Source organism: Aquila chrysaetos, chromosome 24, assembly GCF_900496995.4.
Source record: "Aquila chrysaetos chrysaetos chromosome 24, bAquChr1.4, whole genome shotgun sequence".
NCBI lineage: Eukaryota > Metazoa > Chordata > Aves > Accipitriformes > Accipitridae > Aquila > Aquila chrysaetos.
In genome coordinates, this window is record NC_044027.1 from 18636973 (window position 1) to 18656079 (window position 19107).

The 19107-nt window shown below is 41.4% G+C and overlaps 2 protein-coding genes across 2 annotated transcripts; one reads left to right on the top strand and one right to left on the bottom strand.

Moving 5' to 3' along the window:
- Positions 1-618: 618 nt before the first annotated feature.
- On the bottom strand, positions 619-2961 carry NDUFA8 (NADH:ubiquinone oxidoreductase subunit A8). The gene is made up of 4 exons (XM_030000871.1): positions 2828-2961; positions 2559-2722; positions 1352-1517; positions 619-866 (listed from the first exon to the last, which is right to left on the bottom strand). The coding sequence occupies exons 1-4, from the start codon at positions 2876-2878 to the stop codon at positions 729-731; spliced, it is 519 nt and encodes a 172-aa protein (XP_029856731.1). The 5' UTR covers positions 2879-2961; the 3' UTR covers positions 619-728.
- On the top strand, positions 2877-18082 carry MORN5 (MORN repeat containing 5). The gene is made up of 7 exons (XM_030000809.1): positions 2877-2967; positions 3025-3109; positions 3194-3341; positions 3679-3790; positions 4714-4845; positions 16617-16732; positions 17977-18082. Exons 1-6 carry the CDS (start codon positions 2877-2879, stop codon positions 16694-16696), a joined length of 648 nt encoding a protein of 215 aa, XP_029856669.1. The 3' UTR covers positions 16697-16732; positions 17977-18082.
- Positions 18083-19107: the final 1025 nt, after the last annotated feature.

The following is a 19107-nucleotide window of genomic DNA, read 5'->3' on the forward strand; positions in this document are numbered from 1 at the left end:
TGCTTCACTTAATGGGACAGGAAGATCCTTTAGGAAATAATTTTTCCTTAAAAGGTGTTGAAAATTTAGTGTGATTTTTCTGATGAAGTAGCTTGTGTTCCCCCAAACAAAAATTAAAAAATGGAAGCCACTAACCTAGCTGCATGAGCAATGAGTAGCTGACAAGTAGAACAAGGCTCTTTATGTCAGAAACAGTACTGACCTCGTACCTAGCAATAGCCACAGATTTGACTAAACCCTTGCTCCAAGACAGATTTTAGGTTAAAGCTATACAGAAGGAGGCCCTTGGAAAAAAAAATGCACAATTATCAGTTGCAAGACTAAGGGAAGACACTAATGACTTGTTTGTTCTCAAAGTTTCCTTGATCCAAGTGGCAGTGTTCTCAATAGGTAAATAAAGCCTCATGCCAGTTTTTGATTGATTGAAGCAATAGTCAAAGACTCAGGCTACATTAGTACACATCTTGGACAAGCCTGGTAGTCACCATCAAGCAACTGACATTACTAGTGCTAAGAGGGTCCTAAGGGCTATATGACTGCAGAGAGCACTGTGCAAAACAGGGAAATACATTTTTTTTAGGATGTGTGAGTATGTTTAAAGAAGTCTACTAAGCCATGTAACGGTTTGGGGTTCTTTAATCATTAAAGTTATACCCAACACATACTGGACAATTTACATTTGCAAGCAATACATCTCTGCACTTTAGTTACAGCACAGTCTGCCCACTTTACCAGGACCAGAAAAAGAGCCTACTGCCAAATGGTGAAGGCTTCAGCTCTCCTTCAATGGGTGGATTTGGCTCTGGTCTAGGTCTAGAGTGATAGGCATTCTCAGGCATAGGACGGTCTGTCTTCACTTTTGTAACCTGGAAAGAAAAAAGAAGAAATGATACAACTTCTCACAGCGTTTAATAGAAAAGCTAGATTGAGTCAGAACTTAAAGGAAGAACTACCAAGAAGTATCAAACGACACTAAGGACGCATTGTTGATCCGATGAGAGCTCCTATCTCCAGAGTGCTTCTAAAAAAGGGAGGGGAAGGGAACTTCACTCATAACTACAGAGTAGTTCTACATGTGTGTGAGCGTCACTCCTGAAGGAAAAGTCTCTGCACCAGGAAAAGCAAAAAGCAAGAGTAAGTGTCATTGTTTAAGAAAAGCACAAGTCTTCTGGGAAAGCAACCCTGGAGAACGCTGACAGAGTCTTGACTTCTATTAAGTCCACAAGCTTCCAGTGTTGAGTTCATGAATCACCTTCTGTCCGGGAGAAGAGTCTGAGACCTGGTCTGGACACAATGTCCATAAGAAGGGAGAGAAGAATCTGGCTATCTGATCAGAAAGGTATGAAGTTACCTTAGAGAGCTCTCCCAGATCAGGTCTCACCCAACCCAACTTCTCCAGCACACAGTTATCAAATACTGCCTGCTGCTTTCGGCATCGACGGAGCTCCTGCAAGTTGGTATAGTCAATGCAGGTCCAGTACTCAGTAAACGGCTCTGCACAGTGAGTCTTAATCTTCCTGTAAGAGATCACAGAAAGAAAATCATTAGCAAGTGTTGTAATTTTAATGCTTTTCTCTCTTATTCATTCAAACCTCAACTTCTGATAAAGTGAGTTTTGCAGTTTTAAGTTCTCAAGAACATATAAAGTCTTTAGAGAAGTCAGTATTTGAAGCATCATTAAACAGAACTCAATACCAATACCAGTAAGATTTGTATCGTTGTAGCTGCAAGTAGGGATAGCAATAACTTAACTAATATGCGGCAGGTATTCTTGCTAGGTAGATGTACGCAGCTCTTCCGCAGGAGATCCTTGTATGTACACTTAGTGTACATTATACAATGCTCTAATACTTCCAAATTAATCTGATGTCTTAAGCTCAAGAAAACATGCTTAGAACAGAGGTTTCTGATTACTAGCTGCTATACCGGAAGCGGACGTGCTTTGAACTAATTAACCTAGGCCTTTTACTAGCAACTTAAGAACATGACACTGGCACACACCTTGGATCTACATTTTTGGTCAGAAGAGGCAAACGGTGTACCTACTTGAGCTTTTACAGTAGCACAACCGTGAAACAGAGAGGACAGACAGTGCAAAGCTTAGGTCGGTTTCCTGGATTTCATGATACAGATGCAAGGTGCAGAAGCAGCGAGCCTTCCACCACCTCCCTGCATTCCTTTACTAACCTAACAGAAACCTCAATCACCTACACCGGAGCAGAGGCCACAAAGCGTCATGTGAAAGAATAAAGTATAAACAAATAAAACAAACAGCACAAGAAAGGGCACAGCCTCTATTCTCAAGAATTAAAGTTTAAGAAGCAACAACAGACTCCGAAGGCCGCGGTGGTAGCAGCATTTTTAAACGAAGCGACTGCCAGCGCTCCAATAACAAAGCTCGGCAAGGACGCGCTACACCGGGAGATCCCCCGAAACACCTTCACCCTCAGGGCGGACAAGGGCCTCCGTAGCAGCCGGGCTCTCCGCCCGGGCACCCTCCGGGACGCCGGAGACGGACGGGCAGCCGCCGGGAGAGAGTCGCTGGGGTCCCCGCTCACCTGAAGAAGTCGAGGGCGCACTGGTTGACCTCACGGCCCTCCCGCAGGCACTTCCGCGGGTCCTTCTCCTCCCAGCGGCACAGCATGAACTCCTTGTTGGGGCGGTCGCACTGCGCGCCGTAGTGGTGGGCCGCGGCCTTCAGCACGGCCGAGCTGACCGCCACCTACAGCGGGGCAGAGCGGCAATGGGCGCCGGCCCGCCCCGCGGGGGAAGGGAAAGGAAGGGAAGGGCCCGGCGGCAGCGGGCGGGCGGGCGGGCGCCCACTCACCTCCTGCACGTCGAGCTCCTCCAGGGAGGGCACCTGCAGGGAGCCGGGCATGGCGGCCCCGCTCTCCTTCAGCTCCCCTCAGCGCCCGCCCGCCACCGCGCATGCGCCGCCGGCAGGGAGGGCGGGAAGGGGAAGGGAGAGTAGGGAGGAGGGCGGGAGGTGGAGACCCAGGGGTAGAGCGAGGCGTTGAAATGGAGAACGACGTCGGGCCCGGCCGGGCTGGGCCGGGCCGCCATGGAGGCGGGCGGGCGGGCGCTACAGCGGGGGCACCGTGCGCGGCAGGTGGGCCCGGCGGGGCGCGGCGGGACGCGGAGGGGCTGCCCGGCGGTTCCCCCACCCCACCCTCAACCGCCCTGTCTCTTCCAGGATGGAGGGACAGGGCTCCTACACGCTGCCGACGGGCACCGAGTACCGGGGAGCGCTGCGGGACGGGATGTTTGAGGGAGAGGGAGAGCTGATCTTCCCCAACGGCGGCAGATACCGGGCGGTCTGGCACCGCGGGGTGCCCGTGCAGGTACCCCGGGCGGGGGGGGCCTCACCCCGAGGGGCCTCGGCCGCCCGCCTGGAGGCCGCGCTGCAGGGCAGGTTCTGAGGTGAAATAAGTGGATTTCCGAGCCAAGCCAATTTCTACCCGCCTCGGTGGCGTCTCGCACCCAAACCTGTGAGGGGGGGCCTGCCCGTGGCCGGGCATCCCGCAGAGGCGGCGGTTCCCGGCACCATTTAAGCCCCAGCTGAACCGTGCGCTCGCTCTGCTCGGCTAACGCGCCGTCTTGGCAGCGGGAGCGCTGGCCTTGTTCGTACTCAATCCATCCATCATGTTTATTAACTCTAGGCTTGAACATGTTTTGCAGGGGAAATACACTTTTGCAGATGGTCTCCAATACAAAGATAAAAAATGGCATTACTGTGATGGCTACGACAGAAGATTTTATACAGAAATCTGTTCTGGTCTTAAACCACCAGGTACTGAATTGCGTTTGCGATCCTAAGAGTCTGGAAGGAATTAAACTAACAACTTTGCTTAAGAAAGATTAATTTGGCTACATGAGTAACATGGAGCAGAAATGCTCTGGCTAATTTCAGGACCTGACCATACGACGCTGCCAGAAGAATGCTGACACCACCTTCCACCAGCACAGCGCAGGATGCAGCATTTCAGCCACAGCATGGTCTCTTTTGGAGTGATGACCCGCAGGACGGGGCTTTGTTATCTGCAGCTTTTCATATCCAGATTAACCCTTTTATACATTTCACCTTCACTGCATTAGCAGTGTGCTTTTAATATAGGGAAGTTGAGCGAAAGCAATTAGTTTACATCCAGGGCATCAAATAAAGTTTGAATGCGTATGTCCCACATAGCGGTTTTAGTAGATACCAAAATAAACATTTGTGTCCAGTCTATATTTTTGCTAAAGACATTTATAATATTATTATTTGTCCGTAGTCAAAAGGTGAAAAGATTTATAAGGAACAAGTGAGTAAAATATGTAACATAATACATAAAATACTCTTCTTTATACATAGAATATTTTAGTGATGACACGTATTTTCTGTGAGGCCAGCAAGACTCTCCTGGCCCCATTTCCGAGTTTGGGGTCATATTTGTAATGTTAGCTTAGTGGGCTGAATCACAAGACCATGAATGAGGAAATCAAAGTGATATCTTTTTATCACCACTTTTTGTGTATGGATTTTTCCATTTTCATTTTCTCCATCTGCAAAATCGGCAAAAGGTTTTATAAAATTTATTGTAAGGTAACTGCATTGTTTTTATAGCAAATGCCATGGAGATGTAATATTTGTTAGTTATCTTGATCAAAGGCACAAATGCAAAAAAAAAAAAAAAAAGGCAAAATAAAGCAAACCGTTTGGTTTTTTTTCTTCAGGCACTTCTCAGCTTACAAATCTGGATCCTCCCAAAAAAATCCCGGAAGGTTGTTACGACTGTGGTGATGGATTCTATAATCCTGAAACCAGAGTTATTGTTGACTACAAACTCAGGTTTCTGAGAAACGCAGGTATGATTAACTTCTTCTGCAAGGTAAACTAAAATGAGTTTATTTGTCGTATCTTCTAGGATGTGTGATTAAAGCTAAAACATAAAAAAAGTCCATGATTTGGTTCTGTTAAAAATTGAGCTAAAATACTTTTTACTTACTTATTTTTATCAGCAACTTATGTATCCCCAGAGCTGTATAAATCATATTTTGCAAAATTACAGTGAAGTATTCCCAAGCAGATATGAATAAATATATTTTATTACTGTTTGGTATGTTAATCTCAGGAAAATCTTCAGTCTCTTCCATAATGATCTCAAGCAAGGGAGTGGATGTAAGGTGTACATCATTGATCCTGAGAGCTAATAAACTCTGTGTTGTGAACCAGCAAAGTGCTTAAGCAAGTGCTTATCTCTACATGTTAGAATAGCCCGTTTTATTGAAATGAGTCTTAGGGCTATGTTTACATACCTTGCTGAACAGGAAACTTTCTTGTCACCTTGGAGAGCTGTGTTTTGAGTAGAGTGTGGCAAATACTGGGTGTTGTGGAAAAGTCCCCAAATTAATAAGCCTTGGGGAAAATTAGTTCTCATCAAGCCAAAAGAGAAACTTTTCAAATTAAAGACACACAGAAAATCCCCAAACAGTTGACATGGGGATAACTCAAAAAATGTGATCTCACCTGAAACAAACACTTTATGTTCTGGCTATCTAACCTTTGTGTTTATCACCTTTTTAATGCAGATTTTTTTTAAGTGAAAATGATTTCTGAAAGCAACCACCCACCCCACTCCCCCCCCCCCCAAATGTCCAAATTGCAAGACCTGTTTTTTCTAGAAGATAGAACATTTCTTTTTTCAGTGTGCCACAGTTTAACAGTTTTGTTGCTTGGAAACTCCATTTTTCAGCAAATTTACTATTTGTTGATAAAAATCCTGCTCAGCCCTACTTTCAAGAGCTTTTACAAGCATGCACTGTGATATTGGAGGAGGGAAGTGAAGGGGGGGGTTAAATGAATTGGAGATACCATCTGCTATAAAATATACCCTATGATACATGGCCTGTTTTATAAACGTTGAATAAAAACTGATCTAGATTATTACAAATGGCATTGATCCAAAATACTGGAATGCAGTGGGCCTACTGATGAGGAAGATAAGCAACATGCTTTCCAAAAACACAGGAACCTACACAGATTAGTACAGGAGGGAACGCCTTGGAATTCAATTTATTGTTTTTTAATCTGTTCTTTGAACTCATTGTCCTTTATGACATTTATCTCAAATCCTACAAATTATATCAATCAATATTCGCTAACCAGACCAGCACAGCGTGCAGTCTGACGGAGTTGTTGGAGATGTGCTTTGTGTGGCCGTTCCATTGAGAGCCGTGTACACAAAGTTAAACTTGTTGATGTGAGTGTGAAGAAGGAATGTGTCATGTAGGCCAGACCCTTCCTCTCAAGAACATGAACACAATTGAAAAACCAGGCACTTGTTCAACATCAGAGGAACTCTTACCGCCCCAGGAGAGATGATTCAGGGCACAAGGCCACTGCAGTAAAGAAAAAAAAAATTAAAAAAACCCCCAGCTGTAAGCAGAAGAAACTGAGGAAGAGGCTGGGATGACAGGGAACAGATCCAGAATTACTCCATTATAGGTTGGGCAGGAAGGAGCAGGAAAACCTCCAGGCTTCCAGCCAAGTCTTGAAAGCATCAAAAGCAGATGGTAGGAAGCATTCAGGAAGTTCTTACAACAGCTTGACAGGTTTACCAAAATGACACTATCTTCCTCAGGTCTGGCAGCAGGCTTTCAGAATACTCCAGTTCTCACCTTTCACCCTGGCCCTATTATGAAGCAATTTCTGATTGTTTCTCAGCTGTTTGTGAAAGAGGGCAAGGAAGCATACGGCCTTGGCACCAACTTGCCTCCAAACTGGCAGCATCCAGGTACCATTCCAGAAGAGAAGAAAATAGACGCCATTTGAAACTACTGAGTTTGCTTCCACCACTTCTTTGTCAAGATGAGTGGATGTAGAGTACTGTAGAGACTCCTGTTAAATTTGGCAAGCCTTGCATTTCACTAGCGTGGAGGTCTGATACTCATTTACTTAGAGAGCTCTTACTGTTAAAGCAGTGCAAAAGCCCATCATGAAAACATAATCAGGCCCAGGGAATAAAATGACAGCAACAGTTTTGTTATACGTTTTTATCTAGCAAAGTTTTCCAAATTCTTATTACAATCTTGCAGTTCTTACTCCGTCCCTAAACCTCTGTTTCCTCGGGGATGCTCAAATTTCTCTTGATTCTCCATGTGTGCTTCAATCTTTTCTTTTTTCCAGTATTGCAAAGTACAGAAAATTGGACACATAAATAAGAATGGTAATGCTCATTTGTAAGAAGATACGTTGTTTATTTTGAATAGATACTGGGACTAGACTCCTGTTTCACTAGGAGCATTACTTTTTTTTTTTTTCCAGCAATAGGACTCCTGGCACCTTTGTAACAGAGCTTGGTCAATAGAAAGATGGGAAGATGTCCCAGTTTTTCAGTGAAAAGTAGAAAATACATGATGTTATGTTTAATGCAAAGCGGGGAGGTACAAGAAGAGCTGTGACATTCAGGTTTTAGGGCCCCCAAATATTGGAGAAGCCCAGAGCTTTCAAAGAGAAAATACCGTCAAAAATAGAAATTTTGTTATACTGAGATAAAAAAGATTATAGGAGATTGCCTGGGTCACCTCTCTTTTGATGAAAAGCAAAGATACTTCTGATGAAAATTGCCCTGTTTCTCCTGTGGTTCTCCCAAGGATGGGTTGAATAATATAAAACGTGCTTTTGCTCTTTGTAACATGAGAATATTTGTGCTACAACTTTCATATTCCATCTTGAGGTTTAATTAGTATGTGTATGGTGCATAGGGTAGCTTTCTATACTGCAGTCAATATTACCTGAAATATATGCATCTCTTCATATAACATCAAGAGCAGGAAGACACGAAGCCCACCTTTAAACTAAAAGCTCAGTCAGGTAACTGAATTAACATGCATGTTATTAAGAGCACGATTAGGCCCAGAAAACCAGGACAAGTGTCTTATTAAGAGGAGAGGTTTTGGTGTTGCTGCAATCCCAAACCAGCCAGCAATCAGCTTAGGATTTCTACAAGCCTGAAAGTCTTGTAAAAAGCATCAGGAAAAAGCCTGCTGCTTCAGGAATCATTATGAGCTGAAAAGGTCAAGATTCAAGAACATTATTTTATTACAGTTTAGAAAAGTCTGGGGTTAGTCTGTCTGAGGTTCCTTGGTTGTGAGGCTGACCCAACTCCACAGGCAAGGGTGCAAAGCCATTTTAATTCTAAGCCTTAGTAATCACAGACTTACAGTTTCCTCACATTGTTACCTTGGGATGAAGGTTCTCATGCTTCGTCTGAAAGAATTTAGAAGCAAAATTTTTTGGAAAGTCAGCAGCAATGTATTCATCCATTTCGGGTTTATCCAAGTATGCAAATCCATGAGACAAATCTCCTACATTTAGACTTTTTTGTCTTACAACTCAGATCTGACTTGCACCAAGCGCCTTTTGGGAAATGTAGACTTTGACTTGTCTGAAAAATGTAGTTGAGAAACAGAGCCATAACCACTCAATAATTACGCAGGGTATTATTTCTGTACCTACCCTCATGTACCCCAAATACATGCAGATGTTTGCATGCTCTTTCTCATAAACTACTGGAGAACTGGGTGTGGGATGAGGACCTGGCAATTTTTCAGGCCTGGAGTATTTCTGGAAAAAAGACAGCAAGTTTAAGTTAAAGTCGACCGTGGTGCAGGAAAAAAAAAAAGATTGACTGCACTTAGGGATCATGCACAGAGCTTTATTCCCTGTTCTTCTTTGAAATTGCCCATTCTGATGATGGAGGGAGTGGATGAACAGTCTGATTCCAGGCTAGTCCCTAGTCATTGCCTAAGAATGTAAGAGTTGTTTTGGCAGATGCCCTTAGCAATGGAGAGGAAAGCCCCAGCAATACACATACAGAGGGAATATAGTATTTTTGTTCGAATGAATTTAGCTTCCCATAGATTTAAATGTCTACTTATAACGCAGGACCATTTAATCTTTTGTACATTTGTTTCTTTTTTATTTGACTTAAGATACTGAATTTAGATGAGGTTTAGTTCCTACATATTGAAACTCTTAAAAGCTCTTCAAATAATTGTTCTTTGGATACTTGTTAAGCTAAAGAAATCAGTTTTGATCGGCAGTAAAAGTTCATGCTATTTTAAGTGCAATGCTATAGCTATTTTCTGTTGTATATTTAATCATTTTGAATTATATGTCATGTAAAAGATTTTAGCTCTGGGGCATTTGCCAGATGGCTGATTCTGCATTTCACACAACAAAAGAAATAATGTTTGTGTAAAGCTCTTAAAAATAGTTGGTAATCAGTATATTCTACAACGAATAGGATCCAGACCTGTTTGGAAAAAAACCCCAGCTTTTGCAGAAATTAATTTAGAGGATTTGGTCTCTACCTCTGGGCTCTGAACAAAACAAATTGTGTCTATTGTTTGCTGATTTTTTAACATTTAACAAGTTAACTGAATTGTAAATTTTACTCATTTTTATGTTAAATGCCATTTATTGCAATCCATTGATCTTTTTCTCTTTACTTTGGCTGACAAACTTATTTCTGAAAACAGGGGTTTGTAAAACAGAGAACCAATACTACTCAGTTTACACAAGTAGAGCATACAAATGTGAGCAGCCCTTTGCTTTTCATGCAACAGCTGGAGTGCTTGTCCTTTTTAATGCTAACTCCTCTTTCTGGCCTCTTTGATTCATATTCCTCCAAAATACCACTGCAAAAAATATTTTCTTTCTCTGCCATGGCACTTCGCTTGTTTTCTTTGCCCACAAGGCTCTACACAAGTCCGTACAAATTCACCTTTTGGTCTTGTTTCCTCCATCTCCCATATACCTTCTTCTCTTACGTCTAGTCCCAGGACATAGGGGTTTTTGCCCACATTCATACAATTCTAGCTTTCTGGTACTTGCTTTCCAGACTTGCTGCTTCTATGACAGTCAGAAGATTTGAAAAATATTACATTAAGAGGAAGGTTAGAAATTGTATTATAGCTCTTTCACCTGGATCTCCAAGTGTCATTCATCTATCTCTTCCCATTTTTTAGTTAAATAGCTTTTGTCCTCATGTGAGAGCTTTGGACCTAAATAATCTCCAATGCTTAACAAATAAATTAGTTGAGGAGCCAAATCTTAGAAGAAGGAAAGGCAGAATGTTAGCAAGTATCAAACTGGGGACTGCTGAGTGGGCAAGGAAAATGAATGAGTATTGGAGTGAAGATGGCAGAAGGAAATTGAGCCTACTTAAAGAGAAGATCCCAGACTCCTATGAGAAGTAGCTTTATGTCTATTCTTATTCTCCTCTAAACACTTTAAAAAAATGTTGGACCAATTCTCCTACCCATCATATGCTCTTTTCACATCTTTTTATATAGAAATGTGTTAAGATCAGGCACATTTTGAATAGCATTGCAAAATTGTTATGTCTCTCTCAGTGTCAAAGTCTGCTCAGGTGACAGAGATAGTTGGAGACTTCTCATCCATGTAACCAAGAAAATATTTTTAGATTAAATTTGGCTTACGCATTTTAATATAAAATGTACTCCATTCAGTAAAACAGATTACAAACCAATATGATTTCTATTCAGGACCATAGCCAATAGTGATAATATTAATATATGCACCATGATGTAAGTTACTATGGTAATTACGGTAGCTATAGCTTTTGCAGATATATTGTTCCTTGTGGTTTCCTGGTCTTAAAATACTTATCGTTTTGAAAACTGTGAAAGTTTCAGTTCCAAATAGTGGCATGCCAAGAATAACAACTTTGTGTGCTAGCCATCCTATTGTGAATCCATTAAACAGGTTATACACAAGTCTTATAGGCACTTATATTCAACTATATAATTCATGTGAAAACAAGTTTTACAAGAGATGGAAAATTCATTTGGGGGCCATTTTGGAATTACAGTAATTAAAAGTAAATGGAAGGGTGAGAATTTGTGGGTGGAAGCAAAGGTTAATTGAAAACATATTTTCCATTTTCTTGCCAGCCTTGATGTTGGTGGGGTCAGGTGCCGTAAGGAAAGTGGTGCTAGGGACCCGGAGGGGGCAGTGGAAATGAAAGGGGTGTGCCAGGCAGAGTCCATGGCTGAGATGCTATCACATGTGATTGTAATTGTGTAGTGGAAGAACATGATAAACTGCACTGCGGGTGATGGGAGGAGTCAGGCATGTGAAAGAATTAGACGATATTGTTGTTTACAATGGTCTGTGTGCGCTTGGCCCTCTGCAAACTGAGAGGAAACTCAGCTCTTGTTCAAGGATTGTCTACTGTAAACACACCCTGTTACAAACTGTAGTCCTGGAAAGCTGCTCTTACCACATGGCTGTGTCCTCAGGGTACACTGGAGCTGTGAGCCTCTGTCCTGAGGGAGGCACATACCAGCGCACATCCACTGCCCTCCTTGCTCTCATGGCCTTTAACAGAGGCGAGAGTGAACAAAGGGACGATGCCCACTCACGTCTGGTCCGAGCTTGCCCTTGGGCAGAGGAAGGAGCCAGGGATCTGAATTTTGGAGTGCATCAGGCCTCCAGTGCAGACAAAGCCTTTAAGACACCAGGAACGCATACAGCTCTAAAGTACAGTAGGAAGACCTAACACAGAGTCAGACAAGGTTTTTAAGTTGAACAGTGTAGATTTTTTTCCCTGTGTAAGCCACTAAGCATTCTAATTTCAATGCAGTACGTCTTCCTGCGCACCTCTGGGTGGTTTCCTGGGAAAGTATTTGTTAAGAGGGCAAATGCGGAAGCCTACATGACAATACTGCTGTTTGCTGACAGTCTCCACTCTGCATCATGGCAGACACCTAAGCATGTGCTAAGAAGTCTCTCACAGCTGAGATTTCTGTAAGCAACAGAGAAATGTGATATCTAGAAGCAAATATTCTAAACTTTGCAATATGCATTTAATATAGGAAGATTAAATGCACCTAAATTACAGTGTATTTTCAAGTCATCCCTTGAAAGCACCCTGAAGCAAGCCCACCCTGAATTTTCAGCTGTTTCTAATCCCAGTAGAGAGATAAATCTGGAGTGTGTAGTTGGGGAAGTCTCTTCTGCCACTACTTTTAGACTGAACATTGAAAATTAGACAAGTGATTTCATTTTGCAGAGATGCTGAGCAGAAATCCACTGATTTAAGTGGGCTGCAGTTTGAGCTCACTGTGGAATACACCTAACAGCATCTTTGACAGACACCTGTTTGGACTTTGCTGGCGTTTGGAGCTTCCCCTAAAGCCGCCCAAAACACGGAAGAAACTTGCAAAGCAATATTTGTTGAGAACAACTAATTTTGAAATAGGCTACTTACAGGAACACAGTACGACCAACAGATTTAGCTGGGTCTTATTTGCCTAAAAAGACTCTATCCAAACTGACCTGTTGACTGTGTAGGCAGTGTCCAACAGTAGATCAGTAGGACTTGCACCCCGGTTAATCATCTACTGTGGGCAGATGCTGTTTCTGGGGATCAGTTGTGCAGGTGGCTACCGGGGCTGGCTCCGTATGTCTCTGCCTGCTTAATGAAAACAGCCTGAATTAATTACAAAAATAAAAGAGAAGCTATCCCAGTTTGGGCTGGCTGAGGATCTGACCCACAATATTCAAAATATATTTTGTGGGCGCTAGAAAACTGATCTTATTTTTGATTGAGACACATGAAAATAATTCAAAAGAATCAGTCAATACTTACATATATTCTAACAGCTCATCCGTTAAGATCTCTTGCTATCTCTCTCCATTTCAGTGATATGTCATGAAAATAATCATTATCTTTCACTAACTTTGGAAGAAATAACTTGTTAACATTTACTAACTGAACAGGGATACACCAGATTGCAATAAAATTTTCAGACAAACCTTTTTTTCTTTACCTTCAAATATCAACATGGTTAGTCCTGTTTCAGCAAAGTCTGTTCCATGAATGTTTATTCTACTGAGGGAAATCTAAAAAAAATGGATAAACTTTTAAAGATAAATGTGCTGACACAAAATTCAGCACACAACATGAAGAACCCCATACTACCTAATTGTGCACAGGGTGATAATTTACCACTGATTAAAGAGTTTGTATTTTTTTCAAATCTTTTTTAAAGGGAAAATTACTTCTGAAGGTGAAGATGTGCTTAGACAATCATATTAACATATTCAAACAATTGCAATTTGCAAAATAGTAATTACAACTCACTATCTGGTAGCATTAATCAAACTTCAAGGTTTAATTCCATTTTAAATATTGATGAAATGTGATTCTCCAATCTAACCCTGGTGTTGCAGGGTTATGGAAGCAGCCAGTGACAGAAAAAGAGGAACGTGTAGTTAACAAGCAGCTGCCACAAAGAAGGATCGGCATCTGTGATTTAAATTGTTAGCTGCACAGTCAGGTAGAGTGTAAAAAGGGTAGTCAAGAGGCTGTTAAGTCCATTGCTGCCAATTACTAACAATCAGGGAGGAGCTTTAAGACTTGTTCAGTACAATAAACCCAGTTTGTCTTGTTTCAGGGGTTACTACTGAAGAGGTTGCAGCTGCACTGATTCAAATAGCCCTAAAACTACAGTAATTATCAACCAGTCTTCTTTAGTGTAGCAAAAGTATGTTTTACCATAGCTTAACTCTTTACATTCTAATATTTCCCTGCCTCTTCTCACATAGCTAGCCCTGGAGCCATTCTCATCTCTGGGTTTGTGGTTCTTCTTGCTATGCTGGATCAGTTCATTTCCCCTTACTAAGACCAAGGACCAGTAGTACGGCATGCTGGGTTGGATGACAGTTCTAGGGATTTGCTTTAGGATATTTTTTGGAATATTGAGTCATTACATCTATTTTTTCTTTTCATATAAAAGTTGAAATTCATATAGCTCATTCAGTTTTTACAGTTGATTAACTATATGCAAGTTAAGCAGTGCTTATGAACATGTATTTAATCTGCATGAACCAAGACATTTTGGGATGGGTCTGGGGAGGCTAAAATCCATAGAGCAACCTGCCTTGTGTGCTTTCGTAGGAGACCATGAAAACTCAGAGTGCAGAAGGAAACAACCTAGGCAAACCAAGGATATGTTGGAAACCTTATATGAAGCCAAGTTAGCATCTGCCTTTCTTAGTGCTTATTTATACCCTTGATGCTCAGCTAAGTGAGTGCTGTAGATTTCTCACTAGGAAGGCAGACTGATTATTTCTAGTACTCAGGTGAGCCACGTGTATCTGTACCCAAATACGAGCTAGATAGTGCCAATGTATAGCATGTGTAAGTTTTGTTTATTCCTTCACCATGGCAGAAATGGACAAAGTTTCATTTTTGTGCAATTATTACAAGCTCAGATAAACTATTTTTTTCGATTCCAGCTAAAATGACAGAGCTACCCAGGCTGGACAACATCTGTTATAGCCGAGGCTCACGTGATCACGTCGTTACTGTGCTGGAACACCTAGTGCATAGAACAAAAGCCAGCACATTGATTATGGCTTTGATGTTGTTTTTAAGAAAGCTTAAGGACCACATTTGCATTCCTGCTGCAGCCTTCAGTGGAATCTCTGCCTCTGAAAGGATTGCATGGTCTTTAAGCAAGATTCAGTGCTCATCTTTTTAATTTCCCTTTTAGCATATTTTTCAGCATTTATCTTCTCCCAGTTTATACCCGAATAAGAAGTATGCTATTAACACGGTATTTTGTTATTGATTCATAGGCATAGGGAATAAAAAAGAGATCATGTCAGTGAAACACAGAAAAAGCTGAACTTAACTATTTTATCCAAATGGTAACCATTTTTCAGTCATTAAAGCAAGCCTACCAGCTGAGCTGTTGGAACAATGGCAGCACAAGCGTGTTCTCCAACCCATTCACAGTCACTGGGGTGCTGCTCAAAGGTGGGCGCTCACCACCAAAACCGAGCTTTTGCAAGCCAGCACCCTTGAGTGGGAAATGAGAGGAGGGTCAGTAGGCACAAGCAAGCACTTTGTCTGGAAACCACTCACTGTATGCAAAGAGCAAACTGGAGAGCAGGCTCTTAGAGAAACCCTCCTGGAGTCACCCGCCTTTCTGACTACCAGTTGTGGAGGGTGGCAGATGAGTGCCGCCGTTCAGACAAGGGACAAATGCCTTGGCACATGCTTTCCTTAAGCCTGCTTTTATCAGGATGCCAGCAGAGCTGCGTGGGAGCAGCATCTTATGAGAAGTGAAGGTGTGCACTCGACTCACTCGTCCAAGAATGAGAAAAAGGGGAGGGCAGCATGAAAAAAAAAAGGAAAGAAAAAAGGAAAGACAAAGCTGACTTGATTCAAAACCCACTGCAATCAATAAGATTAACTCCCAAGCTTGAAGACTTGTGCACCAGACCTCATTTGTCACATACCCTCCTGTGAACTTTCACTTCTTAGATTAGCACAACTTCATTCCCAGGACCTTCCTACCTTTTGCATTTCAAATGCTAACTTAAAGGTACATCTCCACAGTCAAAAGATCTCCATGAAAATGTGACTCCTTACAAGCGACATGCTTCTTTCTCTGTCTACTTTGACCCACCTAAGCAGGGCGCTCAGCTGTGCAGGGCAGCTGTATAAATAAATGGGACTATGCGCTATGCCAAGCGATGGCCACAGTACCAGGATTACAGCCCCCTCGGCTCCATCATCGCAATCGTCTATTCTTTCAGGTAGTAAGGGCTGCTACAAACCCCTCAAAATTTAGATGGAGGCAGGTTAGAAACACACATCGCAAGCAGCTAATATGAATTTGTTAAGACAGCGGTAAACACAAGAAGCAGCTCTAATACATTTCATTTATATAAAAATAAATACAGGTATTGTTTTAAGTAACACTTTGATTTTTTTCAAGGCTTTTTGAAGTTTGGTTTTCCTGGTCTACTACACATATCTCTTTTCCCCTACACAAACACAAAAGAAAAGGCTGCAGAACAGTTTTTGGAGACAAGACTGTTTAAATCCCTGGAATTAAGAAGCCACAACTTAACATTTGCCAAGTTATTTTTTTGTTATCATACACAAAATTTCTATTCAAACTTTGCTGGACAGTTGTTTTTTCCTACATTGTCTTTGATTTTTTTTCTTTCCACACTATCATTATGCTCTGAGAATAAATATGACAGACATGAATACTAACAAGGGACACAGACAATGGTCTAAAATACATCTATCAGCCACTATCAGCTTATCGATACCTGTCATAATGTACATTTCAAAAACGGCATTGAAAGAAAACCTGGAAGACAAGAACCTAGGTTTTGACTATAGATTTTTCTTTACGTTCACTTTTCATAAACCAACAAGCAACACACAGTATTTAAAAAATGTGTATCTTCATTTCTGATAGTTTCAACATATCTCCTGCCAAAAAGTAAAAAAATAAAATCTATACATGTAAATCGCATAGCTCTGCCCAAGCTAACCTTATCAAACAGACCAATAATCAGTCATTGCCATAGATCCAGTACCTCCTGCCTTGACAAATTCCAACACAACAGCACACAATCTTTTAAAGAAACAAAAAAATGTGTTCTAAGAGATGCCAATGGCTAAAAATGGATTTTTTTCTCAAAGGAAAAGTAGCTTGTTTGAGCTGGACCCTAGTGATGCAAAGAGCAGATCTGACATGGTGATATTTGGCCTTCTCTTTATTTATTTCCCTTTTAGATGATGATGAGCATGAATGGATCATTCGGACCTGCCGGAAAGCTTGGGATGAAACAATTGAACATAAACCGAAACCATGAAAACAGTTTTTGCTAGATGATAATATCCCAAAGCAGGTAATCTGATTCACAATAAATCTAATTTGTCCTTGTGGATTTGTCTCACCCTTTCCCTCTACAGGAATATAATCTTTTTGTCATCTTTGTCAGCACAAACAAAAATGGAAATAATCATTTAATCAGTCATGCTGAGAAAAAGCCATGGCAAAAAAGCAGACTGTACTCACAATAATATTCCTGAGAGGTGTGTAGTGTAGTATATATAAACGTTATTAAGCCTGAAAACAATTTGCTAAAAAGAGTGCCTCAGATTCGGTGTTGAAGTCATTCAAATCCATCTTAATCAACATTATTTTCCCAGATTTTAGTTAGCTGTCCTGGTGAATTCCTTTCCTCTCTTTTTGCTCAGTACTTTGATATTGATTGATCATTGTAATAATGTACACCAGAGGTATTCTTTAATGACTGGTTTGCTAACTAGGAAATTATATCCATTTACTACGAACGTTTGTTGAACTCTCCTGAAGCCAGAGTTTAACAAAATAATAAAAGAGGAAAACTGGGTGGGTTGCTGCTTGATTAGTAAGCCAGAAAGTATTTAAAAATAAAATAAAATGGAATTACATCATTTTCTGGATGTAAGTGCCAGCACTTCTACTTGCATTAACTTTATTTATTACACAAATAAGACATTTACAAAGCACAACATTAAAAGTATGTAACAAAACAGACATTGGTTTTACAAAAAAGTGCTTACAATTTAGTTTTACTTTTTTAAAATAAATATTAGTCTTGACTGTCCACTCATTCAGAGAAATTTTTTTAACCATTGTAGCCAAGACATGCAGAATTGCAACATGCTACAACAAAATGATTGGTGGATGAAATAAAACTGATGTGTCTATAGTTGGCATCCTACAGATAATCACTGATAGTAGTGCAGGACTGGTTCCTACTCCCCCGTCCCAACTAATAAGTTGTGTAAGCACCTTTAGCTTGGACATCGGGGTTAACCAGCATGAGCCAAAAAAAAAAAAAAAAAAAAAAAAAAAATCGGTAATAAAACTGTAAACCATTCCACTTTCAGACCCTAGGCATATTTAGTTACCTTATTAAACTTGAGTGAAAAGCCTTTCACTGGCTATCTTCATGGGATTTTTGTCTGCAAAAGGTTTTGTAAATAGCAACTGGAAAAGTTTAGTACATGGAGTCTGCATTGCTGCACCAGAACCCATTTGGCAATTACGGAATAAACTAAGAAAATGAGAATGATTTTAATTTTATTTTTTTTTAATCTACAGACAGGAGATGAATGCAAATGACCTGAGATAAGGTTTGGTTCAGTGGCAACAGTCAGTGTGAAATATGTTGTGAAACAATGTATTGAATAAATTAGAGGATTTCTTACATTCTTGGTACAGTTGAGTATTTTCCATACACATAATTAGCTCTAAAACTGCACAAGCTGAATTGCTTCCAGTTTTTGCAAACAATTTGGGCTTAATATAAACAGAGCCTGATTTCTGAATTAGCAAAGCTGCTCCTGGCTACTTACGGAGGAAAGTGCCCCGGAGCACAGTCTGTGGGGGGCAGTTGGCCCCACGGGTAGTGGTGAGTCCACTTCCAGCGGAGAGCAGCACCTACGCTCCCTTGGCCCTCTGCTTTGCACTCCAGTCCTGTCAGTGGTATCAGTTACAAAAACGTTGATATACAGTACATTTCACAAGTGGGTTTTTTCTGATCAGTAACTAAGCTGATATTTAGCAGATACATATTTAATAGCTTCCCTTTCATTGCACCACCGAGACAGAAGATAAATGCATCAAACCATTTTCTCCCTCAACAAAACGGTTGTGGAAATCTCAAGTACTGTTGGATGTCAGGTCAAGTTACAGCCTGAATTCTCTCCTTCAGTCTTAAATGAAATAACTACCCATTCGTTTATGGCACTAATTCCACAACTAAACGATCATTAGGATGCACAAGCACAAATGGAGGAGAAAGTTGGGCCCCGGCAACCCTGCCAACCACCACCAGCGTCTTAAGGCTGTTGCATACGGACACAGCAATCCATCTCAACCTCGCGATTACAAACGCTCCACTGACAGCCAACGAAGGGAATGCCCGTCCTTCACTCATTGCTATGGACAAGGACAAAAGTGACTGCAATGGGTGCAACCGATGACTGTCCCCTCCCTGAGGGGACACCTCTGCAGCAGTGGTTCCAGTCAGGTCAGGTGTGCGGGAGTGCCTTGTCACTGGCTAAACACTGGAAGTGGTTATTTGCACATCAGGAGGTGACAATAATACTTTGCAGACTTAACTTCCTCTCTCCTTTCAAATGTTTTTTTAAATTGGGGATAGAGCTGCTGGCTGCAATTAGACAGAATACTGGCCTAACTGTCCAAGGTATTACCATCACACTCTCTCTC